This window comes from Salminus brasiliensis, chromosome 19 (genome assembly GCF_030463535.1).
Source record: "Salminus brasiliensis chromosome 19, fSalBra1.hap2, whole genome shotgun sequence".
NCBI classification, from domain to species: Eukaryota; Metazoa; Chordata; class Actinopteri; order Characiformes; family Bryconidae; genus Salminus; species Salminus brasiliensis.
The window spans coordinates 9649133-9668547 of NC_132896.1; the positions used below are offsets into that span (position 1 = coordinate 9649133).

A 19415-nucleotide genomic window follows, 5' to 3' on the forward strand; every position below is an offset into this window, starting at 1 on the left:
CCTATAGCCTCTGCATTACATCAATCTAGGCCTGAATAACAATCTGGCTTATTCATACAAATGGGGGGGATCAGTCCCATGCTGGTTTATGTATTGGCATTAAAAGTAATCTTATTCAATCCCCTCCAGATGGGCTTTGGTGTGCGGTGAGGAATAATAGCTGTTCTTTTTTCTTCACTTTTCAGTCATTCCGAGCCCTCCCAATGGTTTTTGAAGTATTCTATAGAAACATATGGGGTGCAGGCAAACACCTATGATTTCACATAGAGCTATGAAACGGGGCAAAAGCCTCTCCTCTGGAGGCTGAAGTAACACACATGGCATTAGAAAAGTCTTCTCTGTTGTTGTTGCTCTAAGCACTAACTAGATGTGAGGCTTATAGGATAGCGCAGGTCAGCACAGCTGGCTTTTCCTTAAGGATTCGGCTGTGAGAGTCAGATAGGGTGTCGGTGAGCAGCGTGACTACATTGAGGTGTGTGTGGAGGCTTGTCTCATGTTATCAGATGGCGGAGATCACAGTACCAGTGCTCCAGAGAGATAAGGTAGGGGTCTAGTGCGGCTTTCTAGGGGCCAGAGGCCCCTTTCATCGTAAGGCATCAGGGGTGTGTGATACGGCAGATATCATGATACATATCCAAATATTTTGTGTCACTGATAAGTTGCATCCATTAAACAGGTTGCTATTACAACATATGAAAACACTGTATGTTTTTCAATATTTGATCATTACATGGAATTAAGCCTTTGGGGCTTGTGAACACGCAGCTGTGACAAATTCAATGTTTCTCGATGTTTCTATTATTAACTTTACAATAATACAACACAAAATTATGGTTCATCTACTGAATCTGTAGAGTCTATCCTTCCGATTGCAATGCATTGCATTGCGAGATCGTACGTGACTCACATCCGGAGTTACAAGATTATGTAGATGGGTGGAGAAACTCGTGTTCTGCCTCTTGCCATGTCTAATGGGTGGATTTGTGTGTCCCTCATCTGCCTCTCATCTGGTGGATTCGTGTAAAGCTAGGACTAAAGGTAAACCCATTTCAAGCACCAAAACAGTCTGTCCACATGAGTTAAGGCATGATTTCACAATCTATATCTATATATATATATATATATATATATATATATATATATATATATATTTTTTTTTTTTTTTTTTTTTTTTTTAGCTTTAGGTTCAGACTATCTTTTACACGGGGCTCTAGGTCACATCAAGTCTCATTAACAAAAAAGCTGAGATTGTTTGGAATATATTTTTATATTAAAACATCTGCAAGTGCTTTTAAAAGTGACTTTAAGATATGCAAAAATTTAAAAAATGCTCTTAGACCCCACAGGGCTGTTTCAGTCTGAACTGAAAGGCTTTCTGAATAAGCCAATCCTCGCAAAGGTCATTTACATATAAATCGTCTTAAAAACACAGTAGCAAAAACAAAAACAAAGAAAGGTTGGAAAACGGCCATAAAAATATACTACAAGTCCAGAAATCCACACCTTTAAGGAAATGGGCCTTTTAGTAATACTGATACTCATGATATAGTGAGAGAAGCTTACTGTGGTGAAATTTATCCAGATAAAGACATATCGCCCACGCCTATAAAGCACACCACCATCACCACCACCACCACCACCCTTCATTCATTTATTTTCCTTTTTTGACTCGTTTATTTTTATCTGTACGCCTTTCTCCCTTTACGGGCTCTTCCTCGGGAGGTAAACAGCACGGAGGACTCGATGATTACAGTCATTAAGCTCCTAACACACTTGCTCTGGCAGCGCGCCGCTCGCTAGCTGAACTCGAGCAGGCCGCACGGCCCGGAGAGGCCGACCGCCATCTGTTTATTTTAGTTCAGCACGGCCGCTCTGTGAAGAATACACTTCCATGTTCGTCAAACTTCAGAGCGAGTTTAAGGGTTGACTGAACGCGGGCCAGTGACTTCCCTGCTCTGTTCTGTCAGTGGGGTCGTGTTAAATATGTCGGATTTACCCAGATTACGTGTCTGCGTGTTTTATTATGACTTGTGTCTTACAGTAATCCTCTCTGCTGCACAACTGAAACACTTTGATGGCTTCGACTCCCGAGGCCGCGCAGAGGTGATAGAGGAAGCTTTCGGGATTGAAAGGAATTTGCAGTAGAAGAGACACGGAGATGATACTCACAGAACCCGCAGATTTTTGAGCCCAGAAAAGTCCACTTTGGTGATCCGAGTGATGTTATTCCTGTCCAGATCCCTGAGAGAGAGAGAGAGAGAGGTTGGTTCTTAACAAATGTTTTAGGGGTATCAGCACGACACAATGATAACATTAGACTAACAGAGAGCAACTCTTCTTCTACCGACTCTTCCTCTACCGACTCTTCCTCTACCGAAGAGCAAATTCCAGATTCCAGATTTTACCAAAAAAACACAATACTACAACTTCCTGAAAAAGATCTGTTCTCTAACCTCAGGGGTGGGGGGGGGGAGCAGGGGGATGAGAGAGAGTAAGAGTGAGAGAGAGAAAGAACAAGAGATAAAAAGGGCGAGAGAGAAGTAGAGAAGTGGGATGTCGAGAGAGATAGAAAGAGATAGGAGAGATCAACCAACCTGTAATTAAGAGAGAATAAGATGGATAGACAGACAAACAGTTAGCTAGACAAGACGGATAAGCAGACAGACAGACAGACAGGCAGACAAATAAAAAAGCAAGACAGACAAAGACAGACAGATAGATAGACAGATAAACAAGACAGACATACATATAGGCAAATAGACAGACTGACAGCTAGCTAGACAAGACAGGCACACAGAAAGGCAGACAGAGGCAGACGGACAGACAGACAGAAAGATGGACAGACAAGACAGAAAAACAGATAGGCAGACAGGCAGATAGACAGGCAGTCAGATAGACACACACACACAGGCAGACAGACAGACAGACGGGCAGGCAGATTGATAGAGCCACAGGCAGATCAATCAACCTGTTAACTAATTGACAGAAAATGAAAGAGAGCGAGAGAGGGAGGGTGAGAGATGTGAAATGAGAGGTCAATCAACCTGCTAATTATAATTATCATTGTAATTTCGGTACTCTCCGTTGCTCATTGACTGTCACTAATAGGAATAATGGAGACTTTACTCTGAAGAGTGTCATTCCAAAGCCCTGTGCATAGTTTATCCATTTGAACCGTTTTAAACCATTTTTTAGATTTTTTATTTTTTAACAACTAAACAAACCCCTATACAGCACAGAACGGCTCTGAGCTCTGCAACTAAACCCTTCATGTACGGATTACCAAACTCGGCTCAGTGTTCGTGTCTGTATGAGTGTTCAAATAAGACGTGTAGTGTAAAATCAGTGTGTTTTTAAAAGAACTACTGGATTGTTGGAAGTATCTGCTGCCACTGAGGACTTCCACTTCGGATCAGAAGAAGTGCTATTGCACCATTTTTTATTACTAACACTTTTACAACTTCTTCAATCTGTGTTGTGAGGCTGCTACAGCAGAGAGGGTAACACTGTTCCCATCCATACTGGGGTGGAAGAGCACTGCCTGTCCTGCCGGTCTTACAGAGTTCTACCAGAGCTGGTTCCAACCTTGCAATGTGATTGGCTGGGAGGCATTCTAGAAGTCCCGATATCGGCACTCTGACCAAAAGTATTAGCTCGCTGTATATGCCTGTAACCTCTCACCCAGGCTCTTCAACAGTTATATTTAATTCCCCATACGGACCTCCTAGGGGGTGGGAAGGTTGTGGGAGGGATCTTTGAAGGGAATAAGAATAAAAGGAGAAACAATGTTGTTTGTATATTGTAAGACTTGCATTTGTCCTTCAAAAAAAACACAAACACTGAGGTTCTCTCCCCAGCCCCTGAACAAGCTAAAGAGCGTCGTTTTTGATGGTTTATGTTTCTGAAGCGTTTCGTCGTGCTGAAGTTCCACTCCAACAAAAACACTGCAGTGAAGCCTGTCACCTTTTATCAGTTTAAATACGGTTAAACTAGCCAGAAGCGGACGAGGAGGGACTAATCCATATGACAGAGAAGAGGGAGTTCCCCTGTTCGCTCATAAATCAGAGCTACACGACATGTCCAAATGTTTGTGGACATCCGTTCTAATAAAAGAATGAATGCAAACAGCTACTGACACAGATGTGCAAATGCACACACACACACACAAACTCACACAAAACAAACTTTCAAAAGAATAGGGCTGTATGCAATCAAATCCTCTGAGAAATATATCTGGACAGTAGAGACGTTTACTCCAACAAAAGCAGGATAAACTCTTCTTTAATATCCTTGCTTTTGGAAGGAACAAGGAATAAGCAGGTGACTCAATACTTTTGTCCATTTAGTTTTTGCTGGATTGTAGGTGGAGGTGTTATGGCAGAAGGAAAGAATCAATTAGCAGGTGTCCCAAAACTTTTGCCCAAATAGTGTATGGTACGAAGAGGCGATATCTTCAGCAGAAGTGTGGCATAGTCTCAACAATACACTGAAGGTTGGGCCAGACTGTGAGATATTGGCACTGGAGTGCTGATCATCTCCTGATCACTGTCATCTCTGATCTTTACTGGCTCTTGTTTTTGAAAAGATCTACGGTGCGACGTCGATTCACTTGGTTGCTCTACTTTGTTTTTCATTACTGGACATAAAGCAGTGATCGGATTGCTCCAAATTGCAGTGTAATGTCTTTGTTCAGGGTCTACCAAAGGCCTAGTAGCGTGCATCACTGCCACAACGCAGCACATGAGGCTAAACACAAAGCATGCCTCCAGCAAAAGAGAGACGGATTACGTGGAGACAGTTCTGTTTGGGAAAGCCATTCCCGGCGCATCTAAGCGGCCACATTATACCAAACTGAGCAATGTGGCACAGGAGTCCATCAGTTATCTTGTTTCCAGGCTGTTACCCTGTACGCACGGGCTCTACAAATGTATACACTCAAGATAATGTGTGTACATGCCAAACGTCACTGACTAACTTCCTCTACAGACACTGTTTACTGGAGTTACTGTACGCCACACTGGAAGAATTAAACCTCCAGAACACGCAAGTACACATACGTCTACGTACAGGCCTACCTCCGCAGAGTGTGTTTCTCATAGCATACATAAACATTTATAAATCTGATTTAAGGACATATTGAATTTCAAAAAGGCGTCCCCCACCCTCCCACCCCCGGCACCGCATAACGCACATCAGGGGCACTAATACGAGCCATATTGTAGACATATTATAGAGGAGAAGCAGTGAGGAGACACAGCTTTCACTCAGCAGCCCTCCATCTCCTTCTCTTTCTTTCTAACCACACATCCTGTTGCTCCTCCATGAGCTTTCTGAGCCCTTTTACACCTAGAACTTATTCTGGAATTCTGCTGATCGTCAATTAATCTGCAGGACTCAAACTCACCCAGACCACCATCAGAACAACGTACTGCACTGTAGGCTTTAATAGGCAACACAGACGTTACTCTGGATATTATAAAAGATCATTCCGCAGATGACCGTTCTTCACAAATCACAACGCAAACTGCTTTCTGGCACAAGCCCATGCATCAGTTTTAAAAATGGGATAAATATTTATTACACTCTTAAAAAGAGGGTTCTCCAAGGGTTCTTTAGTGAATGCAACAGCTGTACAGAACCAATGAATCTTTGAAAACTCTGCTTATTTAAAGGGTTCCTCAGTAGGATGCAAAACCTCTTTTAGTTCTTTAAAAAAGGGTTCCACTACTGTATATTGCCAGTCAATGGTTCGTACACTATATGGACAAAAGTATTGGGACGCCTGCTCATTCACTGCTCCTTCCATAATCAAGGATATTAAAACTGAGTTTGTATTTTTGCTTTTGTTGCAGTATCTACTGTCTCTACTGTCGAGGCAAGGCTTTCGACTAGATTTTAGAGCATTTCTGTGAGGATTTTACTGCATTTAGCAACAAGAGCTTTAGTGAGGTCATGATGTTGGATGTATTGGCTGGAGAACCATCATTCCTCTGCTCCACATCAATGCTGGGAGGGGAGTGGGCTTTGCACCCCTCTAGCCCACGCCTTGCCAATAGGTTGATGTTTGTCTGCTCCAGACGGTCCTATTCTGTTGGCAGTACTTCTCTACAGGGACTAGACAAGCTGTGCATGTGCATTTGACACATCTGTGTCAGCAACGGGTGCAACTTCACTGGAAGGGGTGTCCACAAACATTTGGACATATGATGTACATAGAGGGAAACCTCTCATACTGTACATGGCTCTTAAGATAATTACTGGGGACAAAGCAGCAATATCCCCTGGGCAGGGAGCCAGGGTCTACACTAAATGGACAAAAATATTGGGACACTGCTCGTTCATTGTTGGGGTTTTTTGCCTCTGTCAGGTTTTTTGGCCAGCGCAATCAAAGGCTCCCTATTCTTCAGTCCAGTTTCTGGAACCAGTGCTGCTTGATGACCTTAGAGACCCGGCAGGAACATATCCAACAATCATTCTTCATAATGAACAAGACTAGCGATCCGGGGATTCAGAGCCCACTGTAGAACAGTCCCACTCTCTCATTCAAACTTCTAAGTTCTAACTGGGATTGCACCTGTTAACCTTCCACAGATGGTTCAGCCAAAACTTGTAATCATCAGTCTAGTCTTTATTTTGTAATCTGTGTTTTGTTGCCATGGCGATCAGTGAAGAAACTGATGTGTTGTGAACTGTTATTTGCACCAGGATAAAAACACAACAAACGAACCACAGAAGCGGCCCTTAATGATACAGACCTACATCATTAATCTCTCAACAGCTGTCTGTCCCTATCTCCAACTTTCTGTTTCCCCTCCTCTCACCAGTTAGCAGTGATCACACTAAATCCATCTTTGCTGCCTCCTTTTCCGACGCTGCCCTCCCCACCTCTCTTTTAATCCAGCCATCTTTCTTCCTGCCACCGTGCTACAGTACGCGCTAACAGCCCAGGGAGTTAAGTGAGAAATGCTGCTCCTGAAACTCAATTAAGCCTGCGGTCACACTGACAAGGTGGAGGTCACAGATACAGTAACCACCTACCCCTATACCCCCACCCCCCTCCGGCCATTGTCTGTGTTAATTTCTTGAAGGTATAAAGTGACAATCCAAACGGCAGGTGCTCCGCTTTAACAATGCACCCCCCCTGGGCCCCTACACCCACACACAGGGGCATTAAACCGGCCCGCCCATTCCAAGCCGTCACAAGTCGGCACACAGCGCCGGCTAAAGCCTGCTTTAAATCTCTCAGGGCCGCTTCAGAGCTGAGCTACACAAAAGGAGGCAGCCCTGCAATGCGCTGGAGGATATTTTGACTGCATCGCAGAGTGCGCTGTTGCAACAGTAACGCGGCAGGTGATTAGTTCACGAGGGCCGCTAAACCCTTCAAGTCATGGGAGAAGAATGCTTCTGAAAACACACAAAGCGGCCTCGTCTCTCTACGTACGACGCTTCGCTTCACAATGCGTTTCCTGTCCTAATCTCCTGTTATTTTCCTTAAAGCCAATTCGTCTGGTCCGCAAAAGCAGATAGGTATGCTCCATTTCCTCTGCAAAGCTTCGGAACGCCGTTTGGAATCTTAATTGAGTTCCTCCTCTTGAGCTTGGACTTCTCTGATGAGCGGATTTCATCTCTGGAATATTCACACGCTGGCCAGATGCAAGCTAACCACACTGTAAAACACGAGCGCTTGAGTTTGCTCAAATCACTGTAGGAAACTGTAAGATTGCTTTTGGTCTTTTCTGTTCTACTGACCTATTTTACTTCTTTAACTTTTTTAAAAGGCAAAAATACCACTTACTGTTCCTCTAAAAAGCTGCCGGATTGATTTCAGCAGTAATATTCCTCAAAAGAGTGAAATAAACTCAACTTTTAACAAATATCACACATTCAGAACTGTATACTGAAGGGGGTTCTTTATAGCACTTGGAACAACAGTAAAAGCTTTTTCGATGCTAAATAAAACCATTTGCTTTTTTTTTTAAATAGACACTGTGTTTCCGAACCCCATCCTTCCTACAGAAATGAAGAAATGAACACTGTCCGCCATGTTGCCAAATGCACAACTGAAGGCGGATCCAGACTTGTCTACTGATTTGGTAGACCCACCCCCTTCTCCCAGATCAAGCCTCTGTGTCTCAGACCACCTTCATTGTGTTTACAGCGCAGAAGCAAAGCGGATTTCCCCCATGGATTCCCAGTTTGTGTGTTAAACGGAATGTTTCAACAGTAAAAGTGTAGCTTATGTCAGTTCCGCTACAACTCAGCTACTCCATGTAACGAACAGCCCTGAAAACAACCGGCCTCTTCCAGCCAAGGCTGTCAAACACTCAATTTCTAAGTGTAACCCCGCCTGCTTATGATATAGCAGAGTAAGGGACAGAGTAAGTGGGCAGAAATAAACATATGCCAATATCAGCACAGGGGAAACGAACAGATGGGATTTGGAGACACTGGAGATAGAAAGACAGTCTAGAGGAGAATAATGAGATGGAAAATAGGCTGTTTTCTTACAGAAACATATAAAGGTGGGCGGGGCTACACATTATTCTTCAACCAACCAGCAGAGGCGATAGACCTGTGGCTGCTTCACTTTTGAGAGAGCGCTGCGCTATTCGTGTTTTCTACAGTCACTGGAATGGACCAATAGAAATGCTTCAAAATGTCTTGGAATAAAATCTTTTAATAGTGACTTTCAGAAAAAATCTTAATAAAAGGATAAAAGGTTTTTATCCTCCTGTAAAGTGTAACCAGGTTCAAATGGTCCTTTAAGTTGTCATGGTTCTATATATGACCTTTGTCTTTACTAAGTAACCTCTAAGGAACCCTGTATCATGGGTGCACTTCGCAATAAAATGTCCATTCCCCACATTGTTTTGTGGAACTTGAAATAAATTTAAATAAATGAATAAGTAAATAAATAAATGAACACAGTAAAACGCAGACACTTTATGTAGTTCAACAGTTTCAAGTAGAACATGATACTAGACTTTTTTTTAGCAACGATTACAACAAGCCCCTCAATCTTTCACAGTTGCTTATTGCTGAATTGCTCATTAATTGCAGGAACTGATAAAAAAAAGCTGCCCCGTTCAGCTATAACAAAAGATGTGTAGATCATACAGTAGCACTTAAAATATTGGAAAGCCCAAGCTTTCCTCCACTACATATTAGTATTCAGAGCGTGTGCAGCTGAGGTGAGTCAGCCTGAAATGAGCAGGTACTGAAATTATCAATAAAAGCAAATTAAATTGCTCATCTCCATTGATTAATTACAAGTGCTAGAATAACTGGTAGGAAAACATGTCTGCCTTCCCATTTAGATTAACAAGGGGTTTGCTGCTGTAATTGTCAGTGGCTGGAACTGTAATTTCTGCTGTCTATTACCGCCTTCCTGAATGACTGCATCAATTAATTCCCGTCTCCCTCACTGGGCTAATTCCGTCAGGCGCAGCGGCACCAGTGATCCAACGTGGACAGGGGAGATTTATGTGCTGCTGTGTTTTTATACGACTATTATCAGAGTTTTGGTATGTTCCCCAGTGGAACATGACCCACTGTGCCGTCCCTACCGCAGATTTCCCAGAACACACTGCATTACAGTCCCCGTTAGCTCACTGGAAGGCATTCAGCATTCGTTTGCCCTAGTGCAAGATCAAATGGAGTGTTCTGTTGCCCTACCATGTACGCGTCAGAAGAATAAAAGATGGCCTGCTTGTCTTTCATCTCCTTGGAGCCAAGAGCTGACTGCCATGTGGTCACCACACGTCCCCGCTGGACAGCCCTAAAAGGAGCAGTTTCCTAGTTTGCTATGGCTACCACGTCTGCCCTACACAGCATCACTGATGTGTCTGCACTGGCAGTATCAATATTTGGCCTGGGTTTTAATTTGACTTGCACTACAACGTTTGGCGTCGCCTTGAAAGAGCTGTCCTTTTACAGAGGCAAAGGTGAAGCAAAGGTTTCCTTAGCATAAAACATTATTTGAGGATGCTTTGGGTACATAAAAAGTGTGGGATATGAGATTTTGCTCAAAGGTAGGGCTTTTCTCAGTTTTGCTGCTGTAATGAAAAAGGGTAAGGTCAAATCCGGGTGCCCTGGGCTACTAATGATCTCCGGTAATTAGAAACTACATGTCTGCAATTTTTTAATTCATTTTAGTCAACAGAATTATGCTGGTTTAAAGCCATATTCTGTTGTTTTTCTAATCCTGTTCTATTGTTAAAATCTGGTTGGCAAAGAGTTTTCTCACTTTTCTCACCACTAAATCTTGTTTTTCAAGCAAACTCTCCCATTGGTTAGAACTTCACAAGCAGAACTGAAGAGCTACGCTCATCAGATTGACCATCAACGCAATTAAGAAATGCAATTAAGATGAATCAGCCAATCACATTTTGATTCCCATTGGCCGCTAATTCCATAAGAAAAAAAACATCACTCCTCACTACAAGCTGTAGTGTAACCTGGGTTCAGTCAGCTGTTAGAAATACAAGATCTCATATAATTTGAATACATACAGTAAGCCTAATTGTGTACCCAACGACATTCGTAATCATGATGCACACTACAGCTCCTGTCCACTGGTGCTGCTGGTTTTGCCAATTACACGCAACCTGTCTGCCATGTACACAAAAAAGAATTGAGAAACCAGAGAGTGGAACTGCTAACTTTTTACATACAAGGTAAAAAAAAACACTGTATGCTTCAGATAGAGGCCTTAAGTGCCAGTGATAATCTAGAAGATCCCAAAAAAAGGTTTCAGTGCATTTCCATTAGGTTAGTGCTGACATACTATTAGAATCCCATAACAGAAACTGGCATCATCATAGAGGTGAGTTTTTTTTATATTACGGCCCAAATTAAAGGTTATTGAAAACAATGACACATCATAACAGGTCAAAAAAACACATAACTACAGAGAATTCAAATTATGATAATTAAGATAGAGTTGCCTAATAAAGTCAAATACAGTTGAACGTAACTTTGAGCCCCAACCAAATCAGAAAGTTGAGCAACACCCGACTCTTGGCTCCACTTGGTTATTGATGACTTCTAGCAGCATTTCTGAGAAGCGTCAGGATGCAGAACTCCCAATAAATCATCGCTGTGACCCATCAGAGCATAACTGAGTCTAAATACAAAGGCGGCTTCGTCATCAGAGTGTTTGGCAGATGGAAGGGGAGACAGGGAAGGCAGTGCTGCTCTCCCCTATTTCTGGGCAGTGCTGGTGGGGTCTGTCTCGGGGAGGCTTTTGTTTAGTAAATATTTTCATTACCGCGCCGTCTGGATGCATTCCCGGGCCGGAGGACGCTCCCTTCACGCTAAGCAGAGCGGGCAAAAATGAATTATTTCATATTTCCTTTGTGTCTGTTTGCTCTCAAGATCGTTTATTTTCAAAGCGCTGGCAACTGATAGCTCAGGCGGCTCAGTGTTTGCTCTCGCACAGTGTATGACTTCTTAAATTACAGCAAGAGCGAGCGGCTGAGAGGTGACACGGGCATTTCCGACGCTCCTCTGCTAAAGTCAACATGACAGCCAGGCCACAGAGGACCCATCCATAACACAGCGCCCGTGGAGCACTGATGCAGCCAAGTGCAAAAACCAAGAGACACCAACAGGAACCAATAAAGGCAGCCGGAGCGGCATACCTCTGCGGACGTCATCGCAGGGGAGAACAGCAGAAGCAAAATAAATCCTGAGTGTCCTGACCATATTTAAGAATCGCCGCTCCGCCAGACCTCCACAGCTTCTGTTTATTCAGCGGGAGGCTTGTTTCAAAGCAGGCCAGCTCCTGGTTCAGCGGGTGGCTCATGTAAATCTCATCAAAGCTCAAAAAGGCCAACTCCTGGATCCAAAGGGACAGTTATTTTCCGGATGCTAACGCCACAGGCGAGGCAGTCCCAATCCATTAATAAGGAATTCTGGCATGATCCGTATGTTTGCCGAGTTGCTAACTGCAACCTGGTGTTTGGGCCCCGGATTCTGCTTACATCATGATGACAAAGGCATGAAACATCCGAAGATTTATTCATATTTGTGAGATTGGAATAAACACTGGATCACAACCAGCTACATTCAGCCCAGACTGACAGTATGAAGAATGCTTTGAAGTTGGGTTGTCACGATAACAGAATTGGCAATATGATGACATTTTATCCATATCACGATACATTGTGTTATTGTGATGAACAATATGATTTAGTGAGAATACTGTAAATACCCTCAGTACTTACAGACCTCTGCACCACTGCACAACAAGAGCGTAATAATTCCCTTTTGTTTGATATAATGCTGTAAATTAAGATAAATTTTAATATTTTTTTTCTGAGACTAACATTGAATCTCATCTCATAAAATGATTGTCCTTTCACATCTTTGCCAGGTCACTCATCCCTACTTCCTCAGACCTCTCTTTTTTTATCCACATAATACCAGTCAAATGAGTGGAATGGGACTTCATCATGCAAGGTGAGGTTTTGATGCTTTTACAGGTACCAGGTATCAGTTTATCAGTTACCACCAAGTTACCATGATTTTTATTTGTAATTACTTTTAAGTGATACTATACTATATATAATATATATAAAACAAACCTCTTTTTAAATTTTCTCTAATATCAAGGAAATGCTCTCTTAAGGAAAACCTTCTTAGCTTGAATGAAAATCAAAGTAAAAATATTATTCAAGTGACTTTTGGTCAATTATCTATCGGCCTGTTTAACTTTACATTTTGACGCAATATAAACACCAACCGCCACATTCAAATGATGCCAAAAAGTAAAAAAAAAACACCAAAAATGGAGATAGGACGTCTATGCGTGACGATATTTGATGATATGCACATTACAGTGTACTCAGTACTGGAGTATGACTGCACTGGGGAAAAAACCCTTAACATTGTGGAACACTAGTCCAAAGACACGAACAAGGATCCTCAGTGTGCTGCTTTGGTGACAAAAGCTTGGTAACTCAAAAAACAGCACTGAAGCCATATCAAACCCAGCCTTGCTTTAAAGCATGACACACACTTGGAAGCTGTATAGTCGTTGGTAGCCCTGCTTTTTCTTCTTTTTTTGGAGGAACCCTATTTAAGACGTTCGTGACTTGGACTTGTCACTCCCGTTGCCCTGAGCTGAAGGCATACGGCTCTCTCTCTTTCTGCCACAGCTGTGGACTTTGAAGTGCTGGCTAAAAACGCAGCACCTTGAATGTTTTCCATTCATGTAAAAGTTTTATTTTTCGCACTTTTACAGAAGTTCGGGTGGCTGATATTTCCCTGAAGCCTGTGCCCAGCAGCCAGCCACCTGGCTGCCAGCTCCACAGACGTTCATCCAGATTTCACATGTGCTGCTCTTCTGCTGAGCCGTGGTCAGCGGGGCACCGGAGACCGCAAACCTACCGCCAGACCCGCTGACTGTTAGCTCAAACCCCAATACAACAAACACACACGCTGACTGGCATTCTGCTGTGCTTACTCATAACCAGACCAGACACCTGAGACAGTGTGCAAACACGTGTCCATTTAAGGCTGTATGAGCACCCGTGTGGCTGTCCAGGGCTGCTGTGGAACATGGACAATGCTAAAGCCCTACTTGAACAGCATTAGATCTACCTAATGTCTTGAATGTATGCAATGTATATCTAATACTTGTTATTATGAGGTTATTATATAAAATCTATTGCACCTGTCTAAGCTCTAGGTCCCCCTCGTGCCACCAAAAGCTTTCACCCGCCAAGGCACGGCTCCACAAGACATAGCCAGCATTAATGTTTTTAGGAATCAACAGCAAATCTGTTGATTTTTAAGGGTCTAGGCTTGTCGCCCCACATGCATCAGTGAGCATTGAGCACCCATGACTCAACTTCAAGATCTGACTGCTAATATATCCTTCCCTTACGTGTATACATTCACCTGCCCCACATATCGCCATGGAATGACAGGGATGTCTTCATTGAAATCTGGGAGCCAGAACACAGACACAGCTGGTGATAGTTGGGCCAGTTTTGGAGCAAATTAGGAACGCTGTACTACCATTTCACATGATACGCTGCATGTGGGACACACATGGTCCAGAGTTCAATTGTCTTGACAAAACTGGGCCAGTTTTGGCCCACAATGCACTTGCTATTGTTATAAATGACTCATAAGGGCCTTGTCTGGGCCTTATTTGGTCTGCTATCTGAGCAAGCTGCCCAGTTTCATTGTTATTATTGTGCCACCAAAATCTGAAAAAATGATTGATTTATTGAAGTATCGCGATATTATGTTTGGAAATACTGTATCGATTCTCAAAAACACAGAATAGACTTTAATTAATAGTTTACATGCAAATATTGGTGTCAGACAGTGGTTCATTTTGTGTAGGGTTCAAACCCCAGCCGCTAGATAGCAGTGTCGTACTCACTGTTCGCCACTGTTCTGACTGCATAAAAATTTGCCTAAAAATACACAGGCCATCTTTCAGCTATATGACATTTCAGTCCTGACTGACTATATGTGGTAATCCGACAAAATGACAGATACTTTCTACCAAATGAATCAGCCAATCAAATCCTATACAAATGACACTACAGGCCCTCCTCTGGTAAAACCCTATCCACCTTGAGTAGTGCTTAAAAAAGGATGCTGATCTCACCCTTTCCAGTGCTGCTTAAGTACAGCGAGGCATAAAGATAGAGAGTGTATTTGCACTGAAGAAGCCGTCATTCTCTCCTCGCTTCTCTCGCTCTCTCGCTCTCTCTCTCTATCACCCTTTCTCGTTTCAGGAGACAGAGTGTGCTACACCAGCCACAATGTGCCACATTGTTCCTGAAGTGTGAAGTGCAAGAGTGGCCAGCCACTGTGAAAACTCTGCTGGAAAGAAGGCGCTGTTAAACGCTTCAGAGTGCTGGAGCCGGAGCTGGGAGTTGGAGTGTGTGTGAGAGTGCATGCATGTGTGAGAGGAGGAGAGAGAAAATGAGAGTGAGAAAGAGACTATGTGTACGTATGAGGGAGGGAGAGAGAGAGAGAGAGAGAGAGAGAGAGAACACCAACACAAATGAGTGAAAACTCATATGAGCTGTCAGGAAGAGAGTGGCGTTTCCAGCAAGCAGCCATTTATTAGCAGGGATCTGTCACTCAAAATGTTGTATGAGCTTCATTTTATTACACCACACATTTCCATTCGGTCACACAGAGTAAAGTCAGCATACACTGATCAGCCAAAACATTAAAACCACACGTGTGATATGAATAACATTGATCAGCTCATTACAATGGCACCTGTCAACGTGGGATATATTAAGCAGCAAGTGAACAGTCAGTTCTTGTGATGTGGTGATGCGTTGGGAGCAGGAAAAATGGCAGAGTGTAAGAATCTGAGCCACTTTGTCAAGAGCCACACTGTGAAGCCAGTGCTGTGCAGAACCTAACGGTTAGAATGTGCTCCAAGGAGGAACAACAGCCAGTAAAGTAGTGCAGGGTCATGGGCACCCAGAGAGAAGGCCCCCACCAGCACTAATAGCCCATCTGGTTCAGAAGCACAGGAAAATACTGGGGCACAAACCGCTGAGCAGTTTCATGCAGGCTTGTGGAGCCCAGCACTGATTTGGACCTACACAATATCAGGCAAGGTGGTTTTAATGTTTTGGCTGATTGTGTATAGAGGCATAAAATGCACCTGCAGTTTAAAAAATCTTTTTTTGTGACTCGCAAGTTAAACAGCCTCCTCGGGTCATTGTCGCACTGGGGCCTTGCGAGCATTTGGAGGGACGAAAGCGAGCGGTGGGCTCATTACACTTAAATCAACACTCCGGGGTGTTATGAGAACAGTGGCAGTGTGTTAAGCGCACCCCAGAGACACAGGGCCAGCAGCACCTGAACTTCACATGGTCCTGAAAACAGGCTTTACTGAAGGAATTATGGCTTAGTTCTGAAAGTTCAGGTGACAAAGCCCGTTGTTAATCCTGCAACCCACTCGGTATCATTAACCCTCCTTCACAGCCAGTGATGAAATACTCGTCTAAGATAGGGAGCAGCAATTGCTGCTGCTTTGAACTACAACTCTACGCTACGCTGTAAAAGTGGTTCGTCCATTCAACCTTAAAAATGTGGTGACAAGCCGCTGAACTGGGTTTATTCGACTCAAATAAACACTCCATTGCTTGATTTATTTATTTATTTGAGTTGAAACTTACTTATTTGAGTTGAAACGTATTTATTTGAGTTGAATAAACTCGGCTTGTTAGCACATGAAGTTATTTTTTGGGTGTTTGACCAGAACTGCAGTGGTACACTGATAAACCTCATGAACCAATGGGGCCTTTTTTTGGCTGAAAATATGAAAAGCTGCATTTAGTAAAGTTCTAACTTGACTGTATAGAAATGTGTGGTGTAATAAAATAAAGTTCTGACAGAGTTGTTCTTTTTGTGTGTGTATGAACAACTCAAGATATTCCCCTCCCCAAGAAAAGCTTTCAGTTAAAAAAAAAAAAGGTCACAAAGGTCAAGTAACCCTCCAGCCAACGCCTGTGCATTTTTGCCATCAAATACCACGACCCAAGCAAACGGCTGCATGCTGTCGTTAGATCTAAGCCATATGGTAAGCCAACGGCCCTCAAATCGGTTACTTATGGCATGTTACGGGTTGCCTTACACATCCGTGCGTAGGTGGCACTGTGGCGGAGAACATTTTTAACCCAGAAACCAAACTAAACATTTCTCAAATATACACCGAACCCTGCGGCTTGTAAGGAGAGAACGAGAATGAAACTCTGAGCACTGCCAGCGTGTGCGCGCTCCGAAACGTGCTTACAGCTCCTCTACTTAAGGTGCCAACGTACACACTCACACACAAACACACACACCCTACACCTCCATTAATCATACTAATGATTGCATGAGCTGATCCGTTACACCAATTAAAGGGGAATTCATCTGTTGTTGTTTTTTTAAGATTTCTGGTGTTAAGTGGTGAAGATACACAAGATAAGCGAACAAGGTTCAGACTGGTTTGCTGTGAAATGCTCCAGAGTCAGAACAGTTCACTGAGGTGGTGGTGATTGTAACCAGACATCCAGAGCGTTTAAAGTCTCTCGAAAGCAACATCGCAGAACGATTTTATAATGAAACAGTTGTGAATACGCTGCTTTATGGCTGTGATATTGCCCTTTTTTATTTTTTGATATCAACTTTTGGTCTAAAATATAGTACCCAAAGAAAACTGTGATTTACCTCCAGTTCACTATTATCAACATTACATCCCCTATTTGGACAAAAGTATTGGGACACCTGTGCGTTCACTGTTCCTTCCGAAATCAAGGCTATTGGAAAATTTTTGTTGGAGCAACTGTCTCTACAGTTCAGGGAAGACGGCTTTCTACTATGTTTGGGAGCTGTGAGCGCTCCAAAGAAAGTCAGGATGTTGGATAATCACCACCTCACTTCACCTCATCCCCAACTCCCCAACTGCTCTACAGCTCAAATCCGGGTCGGCTTTATGCCCCTGTAGCCCATGCCTGGCATTAGGCACGATGCCAATAGGTTCATGTTTATCTTTGGCAGTACTTCTCTACAGGGTCTAGACAAGCTGTGTGCTCGTGCTGAGCAATGAGCACAGAGATGCATCTGTAGGTGCATCTATCTCCTCTGTCTAATATATGTACATTAGATAGTCAGCAGACATGTGTAGGGTCACTTGTGGGCTACTGCAACGAAATCCTCCACAACAAACCAATGAACAACAAACCTGTTTGAATGTCTCTGTTTATCTAAACGACTGAGTTATGCAGGAATTTTGAGAGATCCAGTGGAATTCCCCTGTATCTCAATGGCTCAAACCTGTGCAGCAACTGAAGCCCTGAATCGAAGCCCAGGAGCCGAACTCCAAATGAATGCGAGGCTCTGAGCTTGTCTTTAACATTCAGCAGATGATAAGCAGCCTGTGAAGGCTTTGGGACATGCATAATTCACCACTGACAGGTTCTTAATGTCAGGGAAAGTACGGGAACAGAATCCCTGCCTGGCTCGCGACTCTGGAACGTCTGCAATGATGTGTCTCTTTTACTGCGCGAGAGTAAATCACGCGCGTTTGCTTGATACCTATAGAGCTGCTGCCACTCACAATCCCAAAGTTTCACACAGCAGAGCCCCGACTGACCCCCGCACTGAGAGCACACAGTCAAACCCCACTGCAGTTCCCATCGATTACCTTAACAAGCCTGAATCAACCTGACCACTTTCCTGTCCAGCAGGCTTCAGTATCGCGCGCAGGTACAGCTAGCTTGCTGGTGTCATGCACGCAGAGCGAGTGTTTTCGGTGCACGCGCCCACTAAAGACCGCCGTAAGTAGCAGAAATACCCCCCGTACTCACAGCCGCTCTGCGTTCCTCGGGATTCCTCTCGGCACTGACCGGAAGCCTTGCTGCTGGCACTCCACGTGTGACCCCGAGCAGCTGCACTTGGCCGGGCAGCCGCTCACGGCGGCGACGGCCAGCAGCAGCGCGAGGAGCAGCGCGAGCACTCCGCCATCAGCCGGCCAGCGCTTCTGCTGCGCGCGCGCTCGCATCCTCTCCGCGCACACGTCAACGGGCTCGCGAGAAGAGTCGACGACAAATAAACAAACAAACAAACAAACAAAAAGATTTGTTCAACGTAAAAAAAAAAGAAGTTTTAAAAAAGAGGATTAAAATCCTTTCAGAGAGAAATCCTCCTCTCGTGCAAAACCAGAAAAGTGCCCAGAAGAGTGTCCAGTAAAACCAGTACGAGATAGCCTCTCAGAGCAGGGCGCGTGCAACTTCAGAAACTCCTGAGGAAAGCCAAAGTCACCGAAACTTCCATTCAATAGTCGCGGCCGCACCGGATGAACGAGAAAAGCGCGTGCGTAAAAGTCCATGTGCACATCACTAACTGCAATGAAAAGGGAAGACGGCTCGCGGGATATTCCTAATTGCTGTACAAAAAGTTTCCTCCCCAAAAAAAAACAAACAACGGCAACAACCCCGTCCTAAAAGATAGATCTCCTCCTCGCTCTTCACTGAATCCCCCTGGTCAGCGGTCAGTGGTCAGATCACGCTGCAGTTCCTCGTTTGTAGAAGTTCAGCAGAGAGGAGCACGCGTCCAAAAGTTGTGCGCAGCGCTTTGCAGAGCTTTCAGGGCGAGAAGTTCTCCAGCGAGTTCCCAGCCCCCCCAAAAACCCGGAGCCACACTCTTACTGGCTCACTGCGCTGCTGATGTCATTCAGCCACATTCGGGCTCTCCAAGGCGCTGAGAAGTTTTGAGATGGTCGCAGTTGGTGGTGCTCAACTCTTTGTAAAACTTTTTTTTTTTTTTTTTTTTTTTTTTTTTTACAAACCATGAACTCAAACACACTGAACAAACGATTCATTGAATGAACTTGTTGCGAAACTTAATTTGCATATAAATAAAATACATAATAAACACAC

General features: G+C 43.8%; 1 protein-coding gene across 1 annotated transcript in view; it reads right to left on the bottom strand.

Moving 5' to 3' along the window:
• The window catches only part of slit3 (slit homolog 3 (Drosophila)), a 197357-nt gene extending 178262 nt beyond the window's left edge, over positions 1 to 19095 (bottom strand). Inside the window, exons 1-2 of the mRNA XM_072663035.1 lie at positions 18345 to 19095; positions 2170 to 2241 (exon numbers count right to left, since the gene is read on the bottom strand). Coding sequence (XP_072519136.1) covers positions 2170 to 2241; positions 18345 to 18538 — 266 coding nt within the window. The 5' untranslated portion in view covers positions 18539 to 19095. The remainder of the gene's footprint in view (positions 1 to 2169; positions 2242 to 18344) is intronic.
• Positions 19096 to 19415: the final 320 nt, after the last annotated feature.